Source organism: Ylistrum balloti, unplaced genomic scaffold, assembly GCF_031769215.1.
Source record: "Ylistrum balloti isolate Yb309-2 unplaced genomic scaffold, AGI_CSIRO_Ybal_v1 Utg369668, whole genome shotgun sequence".
Classification (NCBI taxonomy): domain Eukaryota; kingdom Metazoa; phylum Mollusca; class Bivalvia; order Pectinida; family Pectinidae; genus Ylistrum; species Ylistrum balloti.
Window position 1 is genome coordinate 1,164,180 of NW_026781915.1, and position 22,671 is coordinate 1,186,850.

Here is a 22,671-nt window from a genome sequence, read left to right on the forward strand (position 1 = left end):
CCATTCAGTTTTTTCCTTGCCAATATTGTGTTAATCTCCAGGATATTAGTTTTCTATCGTTAAAACTGCTCATTTTCTTGATGATTATGATGTATGTGGAAGGAAAAGTATTACGTTATGTACTAGGTACCAATATTGTTAGTACATAAAAGGTTTTTGTTAAAACTTTCACAGGATGGATCTCTTGAATATCACTGATATTTCAAAGCATTTGTCAGTAAATTTGGTTGTCTCCCCTTCCAGACTCTTCATGATGACATCCAGAAACATCAACAGCCGATACTTTCCCTTGTATACCAGACAGAACAGCTCCTGGAGAACCACCAGGAAGAGCTGACTCCCGAACAGGTCACCGAAGTCCAACAATTAGCAACCAGTCTCAAGTCGACATTTGGCAAGGTCTGTCACTGTCTTTGACGTCAATTAGTTCGGACTTTTGATATTTAATGAAAATTTTGACACCTTTAATCAGGATATTAGTCTATTTCCAGATTATTATATTTGGTAGAGATATTTCTGATGGTCATAGTTAGTATATATTTGGCAATAAGCCCATGCCTGGTAATAAACCAGGGCTCTCACCCTCAAAATATATATGTTGCTGTTCAGGAAAATACAGACCGTTACAGTTCCATTATTCTTTAATAAGCCCGTCCCTGATTCTGAGTAAGAAGTAAGATGTTGCCCTCCTTGGGTTCTGGGATAAACCCACCCTCCTTATTTTGTGTAAGAATCTATGTGAAGGCCCTCTGGGGTTCTATGATAAGCCCACCCCCTGATTTTGTGTAAGAACTTATGTGTTGACTCATCGGGATCATTAGAGACAGGATAGAGATGATAATGTTCACTTATTGATAATTAAAAAAGTATGAAACAGATTATGATAGAATATAAATGTTGATATTATGATCGTTTTTTGAAAATAACATTTCATGTATAACGATGAAAATATTAAGCAATTGACAACTGAATCCTACTGAAAGTTTTTATCTTAAATGCTTGTAGGTCCAGAAAACTGCAGATGCAAGAGTGAAACATTTGAATACTGCAGCTAATGAAGTCACGAAATTTGAGGAGGAGCTGTCAAAGTTCAATGACTGGCTGAATGATACTAAAACTGAACTGACCAAACACCAGAAAGAGGTCACCAATCTCGACCGTTTGAATCAAATTGAGGAACAACAGAAGGTAAGAGAGATACCATTGATATCAGTTGTACAGACCTTATCAATACCCAGATGATTACACAGACACTTTCTTCTTGAATTGAATTTGTTATGATTACTGTGTATCACACCTAGTTATTTTGAACTTTCTAACACTTTAACCAATATTTAAATCATGACTTTGTTTCTATGACAGGGTATGATGGATGACATCATCTCACACCAGGCAGACCTCAGGTTTATGTCAATGGCTGTCCAGAAATACATGGAAGAGGCCAAGGTTTGTATCGCATATCTGACACACAGTTTATGATAGACATTTATGACAACACAAATGGAGAATATATTTTAAAAGCCTAATTCAACTTTGATTATAATGTTAAATAATGACTATTACAGTTGAGTTAATTAATACCTTAATTTCTTTCAGCTTCACAAACTAGAGGTTGATGCCTTCAAGGCCAATCGCAGGAAGACCAATCGCCTCAGCTGGCTTGGAATGGAGGGCATGGAAGCTGAACAAGTAGGTGATAAATTGAAAGCAGCAACCACTCATTATGATGAACTGAAGTCCAGATGTGCCCTGTTTGGTGAAAAAATTCGATCTCTGTCAACCAAACAACGAAGTTTCAATGAGAGCACGTTTAAACTTTTAACATGGCTAACAGATATCGAGGAAAAACTATCCACATCTAAACAAGAGTCTGCTACCACAGACCCAGAAATATTACGACAACAACTTGGATTGATGCGTTCAGCAAGCAGTGATGCTATAGCACACGGCGTACAGTTAGAAGATTTGAAAAAGGCGTCACATGATTTGATTGATATGCTGAAGGACCTGGCTGTTGACAGAGACCACATACACAAGCTAGAGGATATCGTAGACGATATCTCTGGTCGACATAAGGAAGTGTTGGGTGAAGTCAATGAAAGGTCTAACAGCCTACAGATGACGTTAACCAAATCCCAGGATGTTGAAGATGCTCTGGACAACTTGTTGTCATGGTTACGTGATACGGACAAAACACTGACCACACAAAAGCCAGTCAGTCTTATGAGAGACAGATTGAGCGAACAATACCAGGAGCTTAAAACAATAAGTGCTGATGTGGAAAATCATAAGCCAAGCTTAGATTCTGTGAAACATGAGGCCAACGAGCTGATCAAAACATGTGAGCTGGACATGGCAAAATCACTGGAGTCTAAACTTGGAGACCTCTCAAACAGATTTGGAGGTGTCCAATCTAAGTGTAAGGCACGAGCCAAGGACATCGAAGAAATCTCAGAAACTCTTGGACATTTCCAGGACACACTGGAACACTGCAATGTCTGGCTGGACTCAAAGATAAAAAATTTAGAGGACAAAGACTGGAACAAAAAATCTGGAGATGAAATGAAAGACAAAGTGGATGGTATGACTATCGAGAGAAAGAGGAAGGAAGAAATTGTGGAGGAATTGAAGCAGCTGGGACAGGCTCTTGTTGAAGATCAACGTACAGGAGAAGTCAGTGAACTGAAGGACAAACTATCAGAACTCTATCGGCAATGGGAAGACTTTAATGAACTGCTATCTGAGCGTGAACAAGAGGCATTGGAGAAGGAGAGACAGTCGGATGAGTACAGCAACATGAAGAAGGCAGTTGTGGACTGGCTGACTACCATGGAGGGTAAGGTGGATGCCTTTGAGCCAGTAGCAGTAGATGTGGAAGTGGCAGGTGTCCAGATAGAGGAGCTTCAGGTAAGCATTACAGCTAATAAGTGGGAAATAGGTGGCTTACTGTGACATCGGCATGTAGGACTGATGACAAAACGATCAGCTGATCACTAATTGTTAGTCCAATATTGCTAAGATATTTTCTTCTCGTTTAATCTTTCTTGAAATCAACCAAGTAGCAAGAGTCTTTCCATAATTTCTTCATTTTACTTAATTCAGGACTTCAAATGCATCTGTACAGTCACGTGTGTAATTAAATTTTGTTCTTTATTGGTCGTTGTGTAGTACACATTAAACCAAACCTAGACAGTATTTATGTGATAGTTTACTACCATGGCTATTGTTTCTGTGTACATTAAATCAATAGTGTTTATAGACATTTTAAAACAGTTCCATTTTATGTCACTAGATTGTTTTAGAGTTTGATGTGTTGAGTTCTCCGTAAATCACATCTAACATTTGGTTATTTTACATTCCAGCCCATGCTACAAAACTACCAGGACTATGCAGACACAATTGATGAAGCCAATGACCTTGGCTGTGCCTTTGATGCCCTTCAAAATGCTGACCAGAGACCAAGTAGTCCCTTCAGGAAAATCATGCGTGAGTTGTCTCCCCTCTGAAGTTTTTGTTGGTGCATGATGTATAAAGATAACAATGTTACATAGTAGGCTGGTAAATATGTTCAGTATTTTTATACATATCTTGAGATATGTCAATAGAACAAAATATGGCATTTCTTTATATTTAACAGGTGGTCGTCGATTGCCAAGTCTGATGTCTCCTCGTCTGCGAAGTCCTTCACCAACGTTCCCACCCCCATCTCCAACAACAATGCTTAGCCCTATGTCCAGTGAGTCTGGAATCAGCAGCAAAAAGAGCTCCTCTGATAACCTGCTGGTTGAAGGTAAGTTTTCTGCTTATATAGTCAACTAAAAATGATGTACAATCAAGACTTATTACAGGTGACCTATTACAGAGAACCAATGATTGGGGAATTTTTTATTTGGAACCTATTTGAGGGAAATTCGCAAGAAACTTGTATCCATGGTAATTATAGACTTTTTGATAATTTTGTGAGTGAAGATTTTGAGATACATGGTAAGTGTAAATCTTTTACAGATCTAACAGAGATTCAACAGGAGCTGGTCGACATAAATCAGAGGTATGATCTACTGGGCGAACGCCTTGCAGACCGTCACCATGAGCTACAGACCATGCTCGACAGTATGAAAACCTTCCTTCAGAATCTCAATGACCTTATGACCTGGGTTGACCTCAAGGACCTCGATGTCCATTTGGCAGCACCACTGCCCACAAGTGAAAGAGAGGCCAAGAAACAACTGAAGGACCATGAGGTATGGGAAATGTTTGAAACATTTTATGGAAAAGGTTTTTTTTCTTGTACAGAAAAAAAACAGATTGAAAAAAAATTTCTGATTTACAGTAGATATAGTTAAATGTAGCTGCTTTTGAAAGAGTTTTGAAAAGCTTTTGGTTAATATATTTGGTATGTGATAGGAATTCCACAAGGAGCTTCTTGATAAGGAAGGACTCGTGGAGGAAATCCGCTCCAAGGCCCAAGACTTAATGAAAACCAAGAAAGGCATCCCGGGTACAGATGTTGTACAGCAACAACTTGCTGAGCTAGGTAAGGGACATTACTCTGTCAAACTACTGCAAACATGTTTTATTCAGTTGCATATTAATCTGGCAGTTTCCATCTGATTTAACATATTAATTCTTGGTATTTATTAGATTGTTTTGATATAATATTTAAGTTATTGGTAGTTGATTCTGAAGTTGTAGAAAATGCCTCAGAACAAGGTGTCAATTTGAATTCACTTCATGTTACAGAGGACAAATGGTTGGATCTGAAAGTTGAGTCTGAACAGCGAAGGAAGTCGCTGGATGACATGGTTACTGACCTTCGTGCTTTCAAGGATGCTGGTGTACACCTCCAGAAGTGGGTCGCACAGAAGGAGAAGATGGTTGGTGTCCTAGGTCCTGTGGCAACCAGCCCAGCCCTCATACAGAACCAACAACAACAGGTCAAGGTCAGTGTGAGGTCAAGGTTAAATAAGAAGGTTAACATGAAGTAGGAAATACTAAAGTATTAGCCATCTAATTAAGACATGTTCCATGTAAGGAGTGGCAACTTAAAGCTATTTTAGTCTGTTAACACACAAATAAAGCTTGATATTGAGTACAACTTAGCAGTCAATGATTGGCTGATTATTGGGCGGGCATTGCTGATTTGAATTTTAAAAGTTGCTTCAATTTTTCTGACAATTCCAAATTGTTTCAAGGAGGGCTAAATTTGCAGGCTGGATGGTATGGTTGTAATAATCTCCTTTGAATGAAATTTGGAATGGAGACATAAATGAGATTACATTGGACTTGATAACATATTATTAGTAAGGATGATAACAACTCAGTGGGCTGTAGCACAATACAGAAACAATGATGCACTCTGTAAACACTTGAACCTTTCTATACTGACAGTTGCTGCAGGAAGAGATCCATGGCCAGGAGCCCCTGTACGAGACGTTTATCAGGTCTGGACACTCTATACTGGACAAGTGTGAGCCGGACGGCAAAGACTCCTCTCACATCAGTCAGAAAATGGATGTTATCAGTAAGGGCTGGGATCGTATTGGGACTCGACTACGGGATCGCGCCCAGAGCCTGACAGCTGTTGAGGGGTTAAGTGGTGAACTTGACCTCACTCTACAGACTGTGGGTGACTGGATCGCTGATTTCTCCACAAGACTTGAGAAAGTCGAGCCTGGAGCTGTCAGTCCTATGGAACACAGAGCAAAGATGGACTTCTTACAGGTAACACCAAAATTTACTTCTTAGTCAAATATGATTTACGTTACACCAAAATGAAATCGCTGTTCATATTCTACTGAAAATTCTATAGAAATATCAGATATAACTGTACTTATAATGTCTTATCACATTAAGGTCATGGTCATGTGGTTAATATATCCAATATATGCCAGAAAATTTAAGCATAAAATTATGGTTTTTCCTGTAATATAGTTAAACCATTATCGATAATAAATATGCAAGAACAAGCATTTACATATGTATGTATGTATGTATGTATGTATGTAGGATTTAAATTATAAAATTATGGTTTTTCCTGTAATATAGTAAAACCATTATCGATAATAAATATGCAAGAACAAGCATTTACATATGTATGTATGTGAACTTGCCATAAAGATGATGATTGTCTCCTCACAGTCCCTGGAGGCAGAGGTTGTCCAACAGAAACCCATGATAGAGAAGGCAAAGGAACTGTCCAAGAAAGTGGCAGAAAACACCAAGGACCCTGGTACAAAGGCAGAGCTGAAAAACAAGCTTGCTGCTGTAGAAAAACCACTCCAGGAGCTGGAGAAGAAACTAGGTAAACAACGGCTTACAAGTCAGTTCAGCCATGACAGTGGTGGAGATTATAACCTTTTGAATGCTTTTGTCTTATTTAAGTTCCAACTTTCTTAGAAGACAAGTGTAACAATAGAGAGTTTATATAATGAGATTAAATCTGTTTATACTGTTTATGATACATGAAATTTGTCTCATGACTTTACTTGTTTAACTGAATACTATCTGTGATTGGGATTAATGTTGATGTGTTGAATTAGACTTGTCATTCGGTGTATGTGATGAACAAGAAGAGATGAACAACACCACAAATTGGTTATGTTGACAGAAATATTGTAAGATGCTTATATGACCTTGAGGTAAATGGATGTATACGAAAATGTTTTTATAGCTGGTAAGAAACTGGAAGTAGAACAGGCAAGTCAGGAGGGTCAACATTTCCAGGCAGCATGTACCAACATGATTGACTGGTTGGCCGACACCAAAGAGAGGCTGAAAGAGCAGCCGCCGATCTCTGGCAGTGATGGAATACTGAAGGAACAAGCCCTTCAGCAGACGGTAAGGCCAATCTTCCTTGTGGTTATGTTAAAGATTGCAAGAACTTAATTCCAATAAAAATCTGAAGATAGAAGTAAGTCAAATTTCAAATTGAAAAAAAAAAATTTACATAACTTTATATAAGATAGAGAGTCCCAAGTGGTTTTGTTGGAGAGATGTCTTTAAATTTTACATTGTTAAATACAAATAGGAAAGTTTCTCAGGAATCACACATAACCTGCACATCGTTACATACAAATAGGAAAGTTTTCAGGAATCACACATAACCTGCACATTGTACGTCACATCAGGTACATCATAGGAAAGTCATGTAGGAGGCCTTTACTTTAGGCATTAACTTTCTGATTATCAATATACGACATGTATTGTAAGCCAGTTTAAATGTTAATTCTGTGTTTTTGTTTAAAGCTTACTGCCAAGGATATATCGGAACATGCCCCAGAGTACAGGGATATTCTGAAGAAAGCCCAGCAACTCCTGGCTACATACACTCCATCAGAACATGCTGATGAACTAGCTGATCGTATTGAGGCCATCAAAGCTGATTGGGAAGAGATGAACAAACTGGCAAATGTCAGAAGTCAACAAATAGATGCAAGTTTGAAGCATGCCCAGACATTCCAGGACCAGATGGATAACATGTTGCTATGGTTGCAGATGAAGGAAGACCGTCTGAAGGACACTTCGTCTGATAACCTGGACAGGGATGGGCTCGCCAAGAAACTGAAGGACGCCCAGGTAAGTTATCCTAGAGACAGCCTCGTAAAGAAATCAAAGGATACCAAGGTTAGTTACACTAGTAGTAAACTTGCCAAGATACTGAAGGCTGCGAAAAAACGTTATCAGAGGAATTGCATTGTCAAGATATTGAAGGATGCCCAGGTTGTCTTAGCTCTCTCATACAATACAGAATGCTGTCTGTCAGAATATCCTTATGAATTAAATTAAGTACAAAGACAAGTTGTGTGAAAATATTCCAGGATATTTTAAATATCCTATAACTTTATGTTTAAAGGAGACAGAAATTCATGTATGTTGTCATGGATTACTTTTTCACAATAGAACCTCCAAGCTGACATATTAAAGAAAACACATGACCATGATATCATCAACAAGGAAGGCCAGGCTCTGATCAGTGTAGTGGATGCTGACCAGGACCATGTGTTAAAGAACCTTGGAGATGTGAACCAGCGATGGAGAAACCTTGGGCAAGGTAAGTGATGTAATACGTCAAACACAAATTTATCTTTTGTTTGAAATTTTTACGATGTAAATTTTTCGTGATTTTACAAATGTGTGAATTGTTTTATTCAGGTGTTGATGCTCGTGTTGCTGAACTAGAGGATCTGACACAGAAACTGGACGAGTTTCAGGACAATCTCAGGGATGTTGAATCCTCCATTCAGAAGAGTGAGGACAGACTGGAGGCTCATAACAAACAGGGTAGCTCAGCACGTGACCCCAAACATGTCGACAAGATCAAGGTGTGTAAACTCACAGTCAGGAATTGGACACTGTGAGGCTTGTGTGATAGGGAGAAAGAAACCTTTTTATACGTAATGTTCTTTGTAAATATTCATTAATTGGTAGAGTTTACTTTTAATATACTGGTGATTAACAGTGTATACTTAACAGAGTATACTAGTGACTTAATTTGTTTTACAAGTACATTTTTGTATACTGTTGATTACCTCCCTTTAGGCCATGCAGGAGGATGTGGAACTAATGACACCTCAGTTGGATTACGTTGAGGCCTTGTTGGATGGGTTCAACCTCGACAATGACAAATCTGCCACACGGCCACTGATGGAGGACCTGGAGAAGGTGAAGGACAGACATGAGGGACTTCAGAATGAGATCGCATCACTGCTGTCTGATTTGGAGGCAGGGTCACAAGTGGTGTCAGAGTACCAGGTAGGTCCTTAGGGTTACAAGTGATGTCAGAGTACCAGGTAGGTCAGGAAAATATTCTATTCCTGGAAAAGCATTTATAAGTTTTCTTCATTAAATTTACCACCTTTTGACAGAAATATGCAAGTTAAGATATTTCAAGATGTAGTTATATCAACAATATAAATAAATTCTGTGACCCAGTTTATAGTCTTCACAGATTGTATATATACAACTTCACATCATTCTGTTACATTAGTCATCATCAGTCATATGTTATTATGGTCTTTGGTATATTCTCTTGTGTTTGATATCCTCAGGATGAGATTCAGAAGGCTGCAGCAGAGCTATCTGCTAGTGAAACATTCTTTGCCAGTCTGGAACCTATCAGTCGTGATGAGTCTGCTCTCACAGGCCAACACAGGGACATGGAGGTAAAGGGAGATAACTATTTAAAAAAGATCCATTATTTTTAAAAATGTTTACAGTAAAGTTGAAATATACAAACTAACATGTGATCTTGCCAATCCTTTTTGTTTCTAAAAGGATGATTTTTTTCTACTTCTGATTTTGCAACATTTCATTTGATGCAGGAATTCTTATCAAAACTTGGAGAGATGAAAGACAAATTTGAAAACCTGGAAAAACAGAAAAAGAACCTGGAGGATTTAGGCTACATCACTGATTCAGGTGTCGGAGGTTCACCAGTGAGTAACTCAGGATATTCATGTATAATATTGATTAAATTATTGTTATAGGTTAAGGAAGGTGACTTCATAAACCTTATTCTCCCTGGAAGTGTATTTTTGGTATCTGTAGGCGTTTGATATTGATAAATTGTGCAGATCAGTAAAAAGGAGTTCCCTGTGTGTCTGATAAGCCTTGTCTAAAGCCTATCTTACTTAATACTTTGTTTTGTTTACCAGCTTAAATCCATCCAGAAACAGCTTGATGGTCTGAAAGATCGCGCAAAACAACGTGAAGATGAGGTGGATGCTGTAGCCAATAAGATTGAAGCTGTCAACGACAACTTACGACGGACACGCACAAGTTTAGATCGTGCAGCAGCTGAGTTAGATATGCATGAACCAATTGGGACTGACCTTAAGGCTATCAAAAAACAACAGGAGGAGCTCAAGGTCAGAATGTTGTACTTTGTGTCATTAATTCTGATGAATTAATGTTTTATCGAAATAGATATATAAACAAGTTGTTTCATATCTGTGTGCTTGGATTTTTTTAAAATTAAGGTCAGAGCTTGAGGTTTTTATTGGTTTTACTGCTAACAGTTGTTGGATGTTGTTCAGCAGAGTTTTTTCTTTTGTACAGATGTTCCAGAAGTCTGTGTTAGAGCCCCAACAAAAGAGAGTGGATGGTGTGTTAGCAGGTACCCAGGAGCTCATTCAGTCTGCAGCACCAGGAGTGAGCACCAGTGGTCTGGAGGCCGACCTGGAAATACTGACTGACAAGTGGTCAGAACTTGGTGAAAAGGTCAGCTGATATTAATGTTGTCACAAAAAGCATTCTAATTGATAAGTAGCCTTAACTTTTTTTTGTACATAAAAATGTATAGAAATATATACTGATCAATAACTCCATTGTAGAGTTGGATGATTTAATAAAGTACATGTATAACAGAATCTGTAATCCTGATTTCAGGTGTCTGAGCGTGAACGTAGTCTAGACAATGCGCTCATGCAAGCTGGAAAGTTCAACGATGCTCTTGAATCACTCCTGAGTTGGCTGAAGGAGACAGAAGAGATGGTAGCCAATCAGAAGTGTCCATCCCCAGACTATAAGGTAATCAAGGCTCAGCTCCAGGAACAGAAATTCCTGTTGAAAATGCTGGATGACAGAGAACCAAGTGTCAAGTCTGCTAAACAAGTAGGTACCAACCTTCAGAAGAATGTTGATCCTCGGGAACAGAAAGGCATCCAGAATCAAATCGCCCAACTCCAGCAACGTTATGATACACTCAAACACAATGCTGGCAATCGACTTGACACTCTGGAACAAGTTGTCGTCCTTGCGAAGGAGTTCCAGGAAACCCAGGATCCACTTGCTTCCTGGCTAGACTCCATGGAGAAGAAATTTGCTTCACTGGAACCGTCTGCCATGGATACAGAAGGCATCGAGAACATCGTGTCATCTCTACAGGTGAGTCAATCCTTTTATGTTGCCTTAAAAGTAAAACATCTGTTGGTCACTGTCAGTCGCTTATTAAAAGTTCCCTTTAAACTTTTACATCATATTTAATTCTCTATTGAAAGTGTTTGCTTTGGATTCGGTTTCTAGGTAAATATTCTAAGATATTGAAATATATGTTAAACATTTTTTAATGAACAGCTGTTTATATACTACATAAAATTATAAGCAACATCTAAGGATTAGGAAAACCCTAGCAATCCATATTCATCAGAAAAAATGTGTACCTGAACTTGTCATATGTGTAACACCAGTTGAATATTGAGGAATAATTAAACCTATGATGATATATATAAAGGACATGGAGAAGGAGATCCAGAATCGTGATGATCAAGTACGACTCTTGGCTGCTCGTGGCAAAGACTTGCAGAACAACTGTAAACCAAATGAGGTCAAGGCCATTCAAAAGAAAATTGATGACATACAAGGTCGATACATGGAACTGAAAAATAAGGTCACAGATTCTGCTGAGCAAATGGAGGAGGCATTGCCGATGGCAACCAACTTTAATGAGGCACATGCCAAGTTCATCGACTGGGTTGTAAAGATCGAACCCAAGCTCCGAGCTAAAGAGGCAACTGGCCCAGAGGCAGAGGACCAAGTACAGGTAGGTCAAGGCTATTTATGACTCTTACGTTGTATCTGTGATTCTACGATAGATAAGGGAGACAAAAGAAGAAAAATTGATTTTGAAGAACATTTAAACAGTAGATCTGATATTATCTTTTATAATATACACTGTAATATTATGATTCTGAATTTCTTTTCTGACTTCATAGTTCTTGGAAAAGATTTATTTCTTATGAATAGTCGCAATGGTCATATTTAAAACTTATTGACCTGTTGTGTCTTTTGTCTCACTCAGGCCTTCATTGATCAACTACTGGAAATCCAACCTACTTTGGAAGTGCTCAGTAATGATGGTAATCAGCTCGCTGAACTTGCACCTGGTGATGCAGGATTAAAGGTCGAGGATATGATGAACAAGGATCTAAAGCGCTTTGAAGCAGTCAATGAACAAGTACAGAAACGATCACAGAAACTCCACTCCTCAAAACAACGGTCATCAGCGGTGAGTAAATATAAAAACCCATTTTTGAAAATTCAATTCCTTTTAATAGTTGAGAAGAGATTTTTTATGCGTTTCGTTTGGCAGCAAAGTGATTTTTTCATTTTTATATAATTTGTTTTGTTGCTCCCTAAAAGATTGTAGCCCCTTTTATCAGTCATAACATTCAGTATTATATAACAGGTAACATACCTGGCAAAAGTCTTGTTTACTGATCATGGCCTACAATGATGTTGTGTTTAATGGTAAACTGTTTTGTTGACAGATTGTTGGAGACATGAATGATCTGCTGGAATGGTTTGAGGATCAAGGCAAAAAGATTGTAAATGCTGCTCCAGTTAGTAGTGATCCAGACACTCTAGCTTCACAGGTGGCAGAGCAGAAGGTAGGATCAAGTCATGTGATCATGTTATCATATCATGTGATCATGTGATCATATCATGTGACCATGTCAACATATCATGTGATCATGTCATTTGATGTGATACCAAGTTGTTCGTGTAATCTTACTAATATATTAAACCCAATTTTACTGTTCATATATTTAATTGTGGAAAGTTCAATTATGTATTCTTTTAATTCTGGAAAATAACCTTTTTTTAACCATCTAGTTCATTTTGAAAGTAAATAATTTCCTTTTTCACCTTGGACATTGATATGATAAAGGAAATTTGTAAATATTAAAATCAATAAAAAAAATAATTTCTCTAAACTTCTGTCTCCAAGGCAATCAATGATGACATCACGAGTCAGAAAGGCAAAGCACGCGATCTCATTACCAGGGGGAGGAAACTCCTGCGGGAGAGCTCACTGGAGGATGACCCAAGACTACGAGAGAGAGTGGAAACACTCAAACAGGCAGTGGATACCATTACAAAGCTGGGTACAGATAGACTTAGCTTGTTGGAACAAGCTCAGCCATTAGCCAAACATTTCACCGCCACCCACCAGGATCTGCTCAACTGGTTTAGTGAAGCAGAGCCTGCACTTCGCGAGCTCGAGGTCATGTCCATTGATGTTGATGAGGTCAAGAAACAGCAGGACCGCATCAAGGTTAGTTATCTGATGCTAAAGAGCAGAAAAATCAACATATATGGTCACAAACACAAAAGTAATGGCTTTGAGTTTCATGGTTGTCACCTTTGTTGTGTAAAAATATTTCTGTCATGATTTTATAAAATCTTACTGATACAGATGTCACTGAATACATGATTCACAAACAGTAGTAACTATAGTTCTACAATGATATTACTGTCCAGGTGCTGAAACAAGATGTGCAAGACCACAAGCCAGTCATTGATAGACTGAACAAAACAGGAAATGCCCTTCTCAAGCTTTGTGCAGACAGTGATGGGGTCAAAGTTCAGGCTATTCTAGATGATGACAACAAGCGCCTGGATAACATTCGCAACTCCATCAAAGAGAGATCGATGTCAATTGATGAAGCTTTACAACAATCAGCTGAGGTAAGCTGTGAGGAGATGTATTAGATTGAACTAAAGCATCTTATAATTCATTAAAAGTGAAGTGAAGATTTCAGTTAAAACCTAACTTATTGGAAGGAAATGAAAACCTTCTCAAATCTTATTTAACAATATTTTTCTATCTCCACAGTTCACAGACAAACTGGAGGATATGTTGGAAAATCTAACATCCACTTCAGAACAAGTACAGCATGCCGAAGCCATCTCTGCTCACCCAGAAAAGATCCGAGAACAAATGTCTGAAAACAAGGTAGGGGAAGCATCTGGTCTAGTCAGTGTAGCTGTATAAAGGGAATAGGGGAACAAAACAAAAAAAAACACAAGTAAATTGACTCTTCCTATCACACAAATTGCTGTTGAAATGTTATTTGTAAATATTTTTTTGTTCTGTTGATCAAAGAGCAGTTCCTCATAACATAGGCTGTGATATTTTGATATGTTATTACTGACATATACTATCATTCTGTACAGGGTTTGATGGATGATATGGACATGCGACAGTCAGCACTTAGGTCAGTCAAGTCAACAGCAGAGGAGCTCATCAAACAAGCAAGCAGTGATCAGGATGAGGCTGTACAGGGTGAGTGTGGTGTGGGTTACGTGGGAAACTGTGGATAATTAGCCTTGAGAGAGGCTAGATCAGTATAGCACAGGATACCAGTGTGGTGTGGGTTATGTGGGAAACTGTGGATGATCAGTCTTGAGAGAGACTAGGTCACTGTAACACAGGATACCAGTGTGGTGTGGGTTATGTGGGAAACTGGATGATCAGTCTTGAGAGAGACTAGGTCACTGTAACACAGGATACCAGTGTGGTGTGGGTTTTGTGGGAAACTGTGGATGATCAGTCTTGAGAGAGACTAGGTCACTGTAACACAGGATACCAGTGTGGTGTGGGTTATGTGGGAAACTGTGGATGATCAGTCTTGAGAGAGACTAGGTCACTGTAACACAGGATACCAGTGTGGTGTGGGTTATGTGGGAAACTGTGGATGATCAGTCTTGAGAGAGACTAGGTCACTGTAACAAAGGATACCAGTGTGGTGTGGGTTATGTGGGAAACTGTGGATGATCAGTCTTGAGAGAGACTAGGTCACTGTAACACAGGATACCAGTGTGGGAGAGAAATTTTGAGAATTTGCACGGTCTGTCTTGAAGCCATCTTCATAACCATGGAAGTTGAAAATTATCCTTTTGAACTCTTTTAGGAATCCAAGTTAAGTTATGTGATAGGACCCCACTACATTTGTAAAGGGCTTATTTATAAAATCTTTGAAGCTATGACTAATCCGTTACCACTGACAAACTTATGTTAAGCCAAACATCATCGGAATTAAGCAGAATTCAGGTCAATTTTGTAATTGGTATTTCTCTGAAGTAAACTAAGCAGGCCATTTTTAAATATTGTTCTGTTTCCTCTTGGGTTTTGGTTATGTACATGTCTTGGTCAAAGGTCAAAGGTCATGGTCAAAGAGTTTGAATATGAAGCCACAACAGTCTCACCCTAACTTTTAATATAACTTGACCTTCTGACTTATTTCTGTTAACAGATGTGCAGCAGAAACTTTCAGAACTGATCCAACTTTACAATGACATCAAGGGAGCGACACAGAACCGTAGCCTTGCTCTGGAGGACACATTGGAGGTATCCGAGAAATTCTGGGACGACATTCATCACCTAACAGGTGTAATGAAAGATCTACAGGATAATATTAACTCCCAAGACCCGCCTGCATTAGAACCTTCCATTATCAGGGAACAACAGGATTTCCTTGAGGTAGCTATTTTGGATGAGAATGATAAAACAATTAATTGTTAAACTGAAGAGATGTGAATATCAGTTCAAGTTGAAGTAAAATGATGAGGTTATCTTTATTTAACTTCATTAATTATTGTTTACAAGTAATATAATTGTTATCCATGTAGTATTTTGGTTATTTGTTAATTTCTCTGTTTTTTTTGTCTGATATTATTAAAACTCCAAACATTGAAATGCAGCTGAAGGTCTGAAATTTTTACAGGCAATTCAGCCTCACTCATTAAGGTTTTAACAAGCAGTTAAACTTAATTTCTCTTCATGTTCTATTTGATATTAAAATTACCTCCAATTTCACAGGCTATTAAAGAGGACATAGAGGACTCCAAGTGTGAACTGGAGGAAGTAAGGCAGACTGGAGATCAGCTGATGGCGCTGTGTGGAGAACCAGATCGTCCAGAGGTCAAGAAGAACATTGATGACCTTGACACAAACATGAGTGAGATAGAAGCTGAGTGTGACAAACGCTCAAAGACACTGGAGAACGCACTTCATAAGGCTGTCCACTTTCAGGATGAGCTCATGGTATGCTGTTTACTGTTACTTTTGTAAGAAGCATTTTCGAAGAGAATTTTTTATTTAAATGAAGTGGTTTTTATTGAAAAAAGACAACTTTGAATATTAATTGTAACAAATATGTGCTTGTTTGTTCAGAAACTGTTGGTGTGGCTACAGAAGAGGGAGGTGCGTATGAGGGAGATGGACAGGGTCGGATCTGACTTTGACACCATTAAATCCCAATGGAATGACATCAAGGTAAGGACACATAAAAACATAGGGGTTAATGACTAGATGTATATATATCAACTCCTTAAATGTTTATATATGTCGTCCTCCATGAGAGAAATTAAACATTTTGTCCATTTATAATTTAATCTAATTGAGATATATTGTCTGTCTGTCAATATCTCTGAAACAGATGTTAGTGGGATTAATGTCTATTTTTACCATTTCTACTTTAGGTATTCAAAGCTGAGGTTGAACCCAAACAAGTGGAAATCGAGTCACTCAACCAGAACGGCAATGATATGGTCAAGGAGACATCCTCCACTGACCAGGCTCTAGTGGTCAAGGAACCGCTGACCTCAGTCAACAAACGCTGGGACGGACTCCTAGAAGGAATAGCTGAAAGACAGGTAAGGCCACAATGTAGGATCTCAGTATTAAGTTATTTACGGAGATGTCATATGTTTTTGTAAGAAATTGTTTTCAGTTTATTTGATTCTGTTCTGATTGTTCTGACGTGTTTTCTACAGCGCAAGCTCCAGTTAGCCATGCTGGACGCTGGTCAATTTGAGCATGCACTCAATGAACTATTGGCTTGGCTGGACAAAACTGAACAAACCCTGGATGAGACACAGTCCTCTTATGGCGACCCCAAACACATAGAGATAGAGCTCTCCAAACTTAAGGTAAGGTCACACAAGGTCAGAAATAAAAGTTATAAATAGATCTGTATTAAAAATTGAGTGTACTGTATTTCATGACATTGTCAGTTTCTTTTTTGAAATGTTAAGACAAACTAAGCTGAATTTGAATGTAAATATGTAATGAGGTTGTACAGTGAACAAAAACTTCCAATTTTAGCGTACTTGTATGTATTTGTTACGACTTTACAGCCAAGTATATTGTCTGTGATAACTTCACTTGTAGGTCGTACAGAATGATATTGATGCCCACAAAGAGAGTGTAGATTCCGTCAAAGAGGCAGGTGCACGTGTTGCTGCCACAGAGAAAGGCTCGGACACCCCTATCAAACGCAAACTCAGCGAGGCCAATGGGACCTGGGGACGTGTACAGGACAAATGTGACAAAAAGTATGGTGAATTAAAGGATGCCCTCAGAGAGGTAGGTCAAGGTCACTGAAAATGTATTTGTCTGGGTTTCTTGTTATAAGACAAAAGGTAATTCTAAAAAGGTGAAAAACAAAAGATGTAATTAGTAGACCAGTATTAAATAAATAAAAAGGTATTTCATAAATATTTAAATTTTAATAAACTGAAACTTTTATCATACTCTGTAGGCCAAGCAGTTTACAGGCGACCTTCAAGATCTTCTGGTACTACTTGGGGATCTGGAGGGGAACCTCATCACCACTACCCCTGTAGGAGGCCTCCCGGAGACGGCTCGAGAACAGCTGGACAGATTCATGGTATGGTCTTCTCTATATGAATTATACCTGTTGTTATGGTCATCATTTCTGTGAAAGTACCTTCATATTCTGTTGTATTTTGTTCATACAGATTTAATAATTATTATTTGTAACAAAATTATATGGAAATGGTTACTTATTTGTGTATGTATATTTTTTTTATATTTTGCCTGTTCTATACTAACAGTAAATAATTCTATATTTACCTACCCCTCATATACAGTCATTTCTTCCTGCATATTCAGTATACCAGTATTTGAAGTTTCATCATAGCAATAAAAACTTTTTTTCTCTCAAATTCTTTAACTGTCTTTGGGATACTAAAAGAAATTAAAGATTCAAAATTTTATTTTTAACAAAATGTTTTATTTCTTGTATTTAGAGAATCTCTTAACATCACCTAAATAAACATTATAGTAACAAAACTGCCCAGGTCTAACACATGTATCTCAGGTCATCATATAAACCTTTTGAACTATGATTTTAACTCTCTGACCTGGTGTTATACCATGTGATATTTATCAATGTGTATAATTACTCTGATTGGCTAAACATAAAGAAGATGACCTGACCTACAGTAGTGTGAGATCTGGAGTTGAACGAGTATTTCTATGTACGCTGTCATTATGTGTTGTTTTGTATATTTCTCAGATTGAGGTAAGACTTTGTATCTATTATACATCTTTGGTTCTGGGGTATTTCTCTGTTCTTTTAAAACCTTGATTTACAATCTTATGATTTAATTATTGTTTTAAAGGTTAAGAAGGATACAAATTGTCCAAACTGAGTCGGTCATATTACACTGAGATTGGCTTTCATTCCAAGGATCATGGAAAACAGATTTCTTTTGTTTTCATCCCAAGTTCATAATGAAACATGTAATCATACAGCACTGATGAATTTGTGAATGTATTTTGGAAAACTCAGAATTTCTACTTTGGTTTTTACTCTCAAAGTGTCAATAAGTGTTTCGTAAGGAAGAATGTCTGACCATTTTCAGTTCGGAACATTTGTATCCCAGACCATCCTTTCCTTACCACTTACCACGTCTGTTGTCTGTGTGGTCGAGAAACACACAGTAAAATAAAAACCAAGAAGTACGATTTGGAACCTCGTTAATCTGACAATGACATTGCCTATGTATCAAATTATAAATTTTACTAGATTTAAAGATATTACTCGGCCAGTAGAGATGTTGAGTCTGTAATTATAATTTTACAGCAGTTTGCTGTATATCAAAACTGAGACAGGAAACAACTTATGATATATCCGTTATATAGGGTTATTAGATATGGTACTGGTATGTGAGGATTGCTGGGTTAGATCTGAAAGAAGCCAACATAGGGCACTTTCGTGTAAGCGGTTGAAACGGTTGGATGGGTTGAACTTCCAAGAGAAAAGCCAAGTACGGATTTGGACCAAGGCTGGACTGCAGAATTTGTGGCACATGCAGTTTGAGGGGTCCAGCCGTACCTGTCCCAAACTAACTGCTTAATATCATTAGTTTTCAGATTTTCAGCATAAAAAGTAGGATCAGTGTACTCACCTATCTCCAGGAGCATTGTGCTGTAAAATATGAGTAAAATGGATGACATCTTAATTTTAGTTAATTGTTTTAAGCTTGACAGGAAATTCCAAAACAATATCGGGTCCAACATCCAGTACAAGTGCGTTTATGTATAGTGGAATAATTCCAGACCACCTGAACCGTTTCAACCGGGTTACACAAATAAAACCTTGTGTGTATGGTGTGACTTGTTCCCTAGAGAGTTATCTTCCTTGTCTTTAGGTTAGAAGTCATTGAAGAATCAAAACTTATTTACTGCTGACATTGCAAAACTTAGGATAATCATCTTCATATGAAATCTGGACTCAACGTATCCATAAAACTTCATCCAAAACACACCGTTAAAAAAGTGGAAATCTTGACTTATCTAATAATACCCTCACATGCCTTGTTATCATATCTAGTTAATTAATACCTCTCAGTGGTGTTATGGAATTGTCTGGAATAACAAGGTTCCTCTGTGTACTTCTATAAAGTCATGAGTAAAGTTTATAATCAGGCCTAAGGAACTTTCTCATCAATTTGATTTTGTTGCCCTAAATTTCAGGATTATCAGAATATTCTTTATTCAACAAATGAAGGAAAGTGAAAAATAGGAATTATTTTCTCATCTTCAGTCCATTATTTCTGTAACTGTTAGCCAATCAGTTTCCCAGTCCATTGTCGCTATGACCAATCAATCATAAAATAGGTGTTACCTACTCCCTTTCTCACCTAAAACTAATATAGAAATTTGCATGTTTCACAAGGAAAATTAATCCATGTAGCTGTAAAATTTGATCACATGACCTTTGAACCTTGTGGACACATCACATGACCTTTGAATCCCTTTTACACAGTCACATGATTACAAACCACTGAAGCACATGGTTTTTCAGTCAATTTGAATGCAATTACAAAACCATCTTGATATCAAATGTGATTTGTTATTTTAGATAGAACTTTTTTTTTTATTAAGTTTAAAGCAACTTATATTCTGAATAATCAAGATGTGCCATAAACACACCAACACACTTTATAAACACCAAATGATGATTTGGTCTGTACATGTATTACACATAAAAACACAATATTTCTTAGCATCAGGTCACATGATTTGTTTCCCTAAGCTACACATTTGACAAAATTTGTTTTTGGGATAGCATCTTTAGTGTTTGTAGCATTGCCATGGTAACAAGGTGTATGTCCATTTTGTGATTCACAATTCTATGTATATGAAATAGGCTAGAAAATGAATACACAGTCGCACACCACTTTCTGATCATAACTACACATAATATCTGATGATTGTCTATGACACCCTGATATATTACATCCTGATAGTTACGTCTCTCACTGAAATCACAAACTGGTAATATATACCTTTGTCAGTGTTACTATGGGAGTCCTCAGTATCCATATGACCTTGGAACTACTTTCATTGCTCTCTCGACCTTTGACACATTATATACTTTCACATGATCTCTGGAGTTTTCTATGACCTTGAGAACTCCTCTGTCTAAGTCACCTTGAGAGTTTTCTAAAAATCAGACAAATTTGTAGAATTTTGATATCCACCACACCTTTGTGATGATTAAAACAATTGTCGTTGGTAATGATGCACATGATATCAGCACACCCCAGTACTCTGGGGTAGTAATAACCTTTAGTTTACAGTATCTTTATTAACGACCTGTCTCCAACAAAGTTGTTGTAATAATTACTTTCCAATTAATCTAATTCCCTCGTAGAAATAGACACGAGTTTTTTGTGTCCGTTTGTAGATTTAGACTTGTTATCGTCAACCACCACTAAATTGTAACATCACCAGGTTTTGAGTTTTACATGGTAACCATGGTAACTATTGGTTTCCAAAACAAGCTTGGGTAGGAGTTAAAAGTCATTTTAAAAGTGAATTGTATGCCATAATAGCAAAATATAGGGTTATGATTTTAAATGACCAAAAAATACATTCTTACAAAATAATAGAATTACTTAAGCAGGATACTGTGTATGAATATATCTTAAATTCATCATTAAAAAAAAATCAAAACTTTGTGTTTGGGGTTTTAAGGAACTTTAAAGTGTAAGACACTTTAATGATGACAAATCAATGATTTCATCCTTGTCAAATAATTACAAGTAAGCCTTATCCCTGAGAAACATCAGTTTGTATGATAAGACAATGACCAATTAATTCCCTTTCACAATTGAACAAGTGAAATTCATTCAACTATACTGTTTTGGGTATTACACAGAGTATGTTCGAGGAGCTAGAGCGGACGAAACCCCGTGTAGATAAAGTGAAGGAAGATGGTCATAAACTTAAGCAGAAAAGTGGTGAACCTGCTGCTTCAAACATCCAACAAAAACTGACTCTGCTACAGCAACACTGGGATCATATAGTGTCACGTGCTGCTGACAGGAAGGTAGGTGTGACCGATGTAACTTTCCCTGGACACCCCGTACTAGGGAACCACATACAATAGGGAACCACATACGATAGGGAACCACATGTGGCTCCGATTATGATCTTGTTCTGGGATACAGTAGTTTTATAATTTCTGTCTCAGAATGTTAATAATCAATATAGAATCAGATGATATATATAGAAAACTTAAGGACATCTCTTGTTGTACCTTGGTAGTGTATTGTTGTGTAGGATAATCAGGTAAATAACAGATATTTAGTAGGTATGATTTAACTTTTAACACCTTCTGTACTTGTAGAGGAAGCTGGAGGATGCTGTAGGACAGGCCAACAGTTTCCATGCCGACCTCAACAAGTTCATCGCCTGGCTTACTGACACGGAACGAACACTGAACAACCTAAATCCTGTTAGTCGTCTCCTGGAACGAGTTGCTGTTCAGATAGAGGACCAAAAGGTACAATACTGTCTTGCCTCACTAAACATTTACCAGGGAATATATTATATATATCTGTAATTGTGTTATATATATAATTTGGGTTCAGAACTTTGCTGAAGTCTTATTCCTGGCCGAAATTCTCTTTCCTTGGATAGAATACTCATAGTCCCCATACCTACAGATGATTGACTATTAATCCCTTGTCATAAATTATCAACAAGATATATAAACTTACCCCTCGCCATATATTATTGATGAGGTATCTACAAATGTGTTCCATTTATTAATCTACCATGGTAGATTCTGAAGCATATCTTTCTTCTCCATTAACTATGTTTTACATCAGTTTAAAATCTTCTATTGTCTTTGCTTTGGTGGAATTTTCATCCATTTTTCCTTTTACTCTGAAAGTCTTCACACCAACAATGAATTTGGATGTTTCCAGAGCATATCCTTAAAACTGTTATACTCTATAACATCACAAATTTTGATCTGTAATGTGTTTAGTTGTACTCTATCATTGGTGTTGTGTAACAAAGTGAGTATGACCTTTATGCGACCTTCATTAATTTAATGACTTTTTTTTATAGGTTCTCCAGAAAGATGTAAGTCGTAACCGCGAGGTAATGATTGCCTTGGACAAGACTGGCACTCATCTCAAGTACTTCTCACAGAAACAAGATGTGATTCTCATCAAAAACCTTCTCTCTAGTGTCCAACACCGCTGGGAAAAAATTGTGTCACGCAGTGCTGAACGTACCAGGCAGCTGGAGAGAGGCTTCAAGGAAGCCAAGCAGGTAAATGA

General features: G+C 37.6%; 1 protein-coding gene across 1 annotated transcript in view; it reads left to right on the forward strand.

Moving 5' to 3' along the window:
* Nucleotides 1-22,671, forward strand: part of LOC132560386 (microtubule-actin cross-linking factor 1, isoforms 1/2/3/4/5-like) — a 187,727-nt gene that overhangs the window by 147,597 nt on the left and 17,459 nt on the right. The window contains exons 34-71 of the mRNA XM_060225057.1: nucleotides 244-399; nucleotides 1,006-1,188; nucleotides 1,363-1,446; nucleotides 1,597-2,907; nucleotides 3,363-3,486; nucleotides 3,638-3,790; nucleotides 4,006-4,241; nucleotides 4,405-4,534; nucleotides 4,741-4,940; nucleotides 5,389-5,721; nucleotides 6,139-6,301; nucleotides 6,671-6,837; nucleotides 7,246-7,575; nucleotides 7,900-8,050; nucleotides 8,152-8,321; nucleotides 8,539-8,751; nucleotides 9,048-9,161; nucleotides 9,321-9,434; nucleotides 9,654-9,866; nucleotides 10,057-10,218; nucleotides 10,387-10,884; nucleotides 11,231-11,539; nucleotides 11,798-12,004; nucleotides 12,267-12,386; nucleotides 12,728-13,054; nucleotides 13,261-13,467; nucleotides 13,616-13,735; nucleotides 13,957-14,065; nucleotides 15,036-15,262; nucleotides 15,602-15,826; nucleotides 15,956-16,057; nucleotides 16,264-16,437; nucleotides 16,558-16,713; nucleotides 16,955-17,149; nucleotides 17,325-17,453; nucleotides 21,258-21,428; nucleotides 21,729-21,884; nucleotides 22,457-22,663. Coding sequence (XP_060081040.1) covers nucleotides 244-399; nucleotides 1,006-1,188; nucleotides 1,363-1,446; nucleotides 1,597-2,907; nucleotides 3,363-3,486; nucleotides 3,638-3,790; nucleotides 4,006-4,241; nucleotides 4,405-4,534; nucleotides 4,741-4,940; nucleotides 5,389-5,721; nucleotides 6,139-6,301; nucleotides 6,671-6,837; nucleotides 7,246-7,575; nucleotides 7,900-8,050; nucleotides 8,152-8,321; nucleotides 8,539-8,751; nucleotides 9,048-9,161; nucleotides 9,321-9,434; nucleotides 9,654-9,866; nucleotides 10,057-10,218; nucleotides 10,387-10,884; nucleotides 11,231-11,539; nucleotides 11,798-12,004; nucleotides 12,267-12,386; nucleotides 12,728-13,054; nucleotides 13,261-13,467; nucleotides 13,616-13,735; nucleotides 13,957-14,065; nucleotides 15,036-15,262; nucleotides 15,602-15,826; nucleotides 15,956-16,057; nucleotides 16,264-16,437; nucleotides 16,558-16,713; nucleotides 16,955-17,149; nucleotides 17,325-17,453; nucleotides 21,258-21,428; nucleotides 21,729-21,884; nucleotides 22,457-22,663 — 8,346 coding nt within the window. The remainder of the gene's footprint in view (nucleotides 1-243; nucleotides 400-1,005; nucleotides 1,189-1,362; nucleotides 1,447-1,596; nucleotides 2,908-3,362; nucleotides 3,487-3,637; nucleotides 3,791-4,005; nucleotides 4,242-4,404; nucleotides 4,535-4,740; nucleotides 4,941-5,388; nucleotides 5,722-6,138; nucleotides 6,302-6,670; nucleotides 6,838-7,245; nucleotides 7,576-7,899; nucleotides 8,051-8,151; nucleotides 8,322-8,538; nucleotides 8,752-9,047; nucleotides 9,162-9,320; nucleotides 9,435-9,653; nucleotides 9,867-10,056; nucleotides 10,219-10,386; nucleotides 10,885-11,230; nucleotides 11,540-11,797; nucleotides 12,005-12,266; nucleotides 12,387-12,727; nucleotides 13,055-13,260; nucleotides 13,468-13,615; nucleotides 13,736-13,956; nucleotides 14,066-15,035; nucleotides 15,263-15,601; nucleotides 15,827-15,955; nucleotides 16,058-16,263; nucleotides 16,438-16,557; nucleotides 16,714-16,954; nucleotides 17,150-17,324; nucleotides 17,454-21,257; nucleotides 21,429-21,728; nucleotides 21,885-22,456; nucleotides 22,664-22,671) is intronic.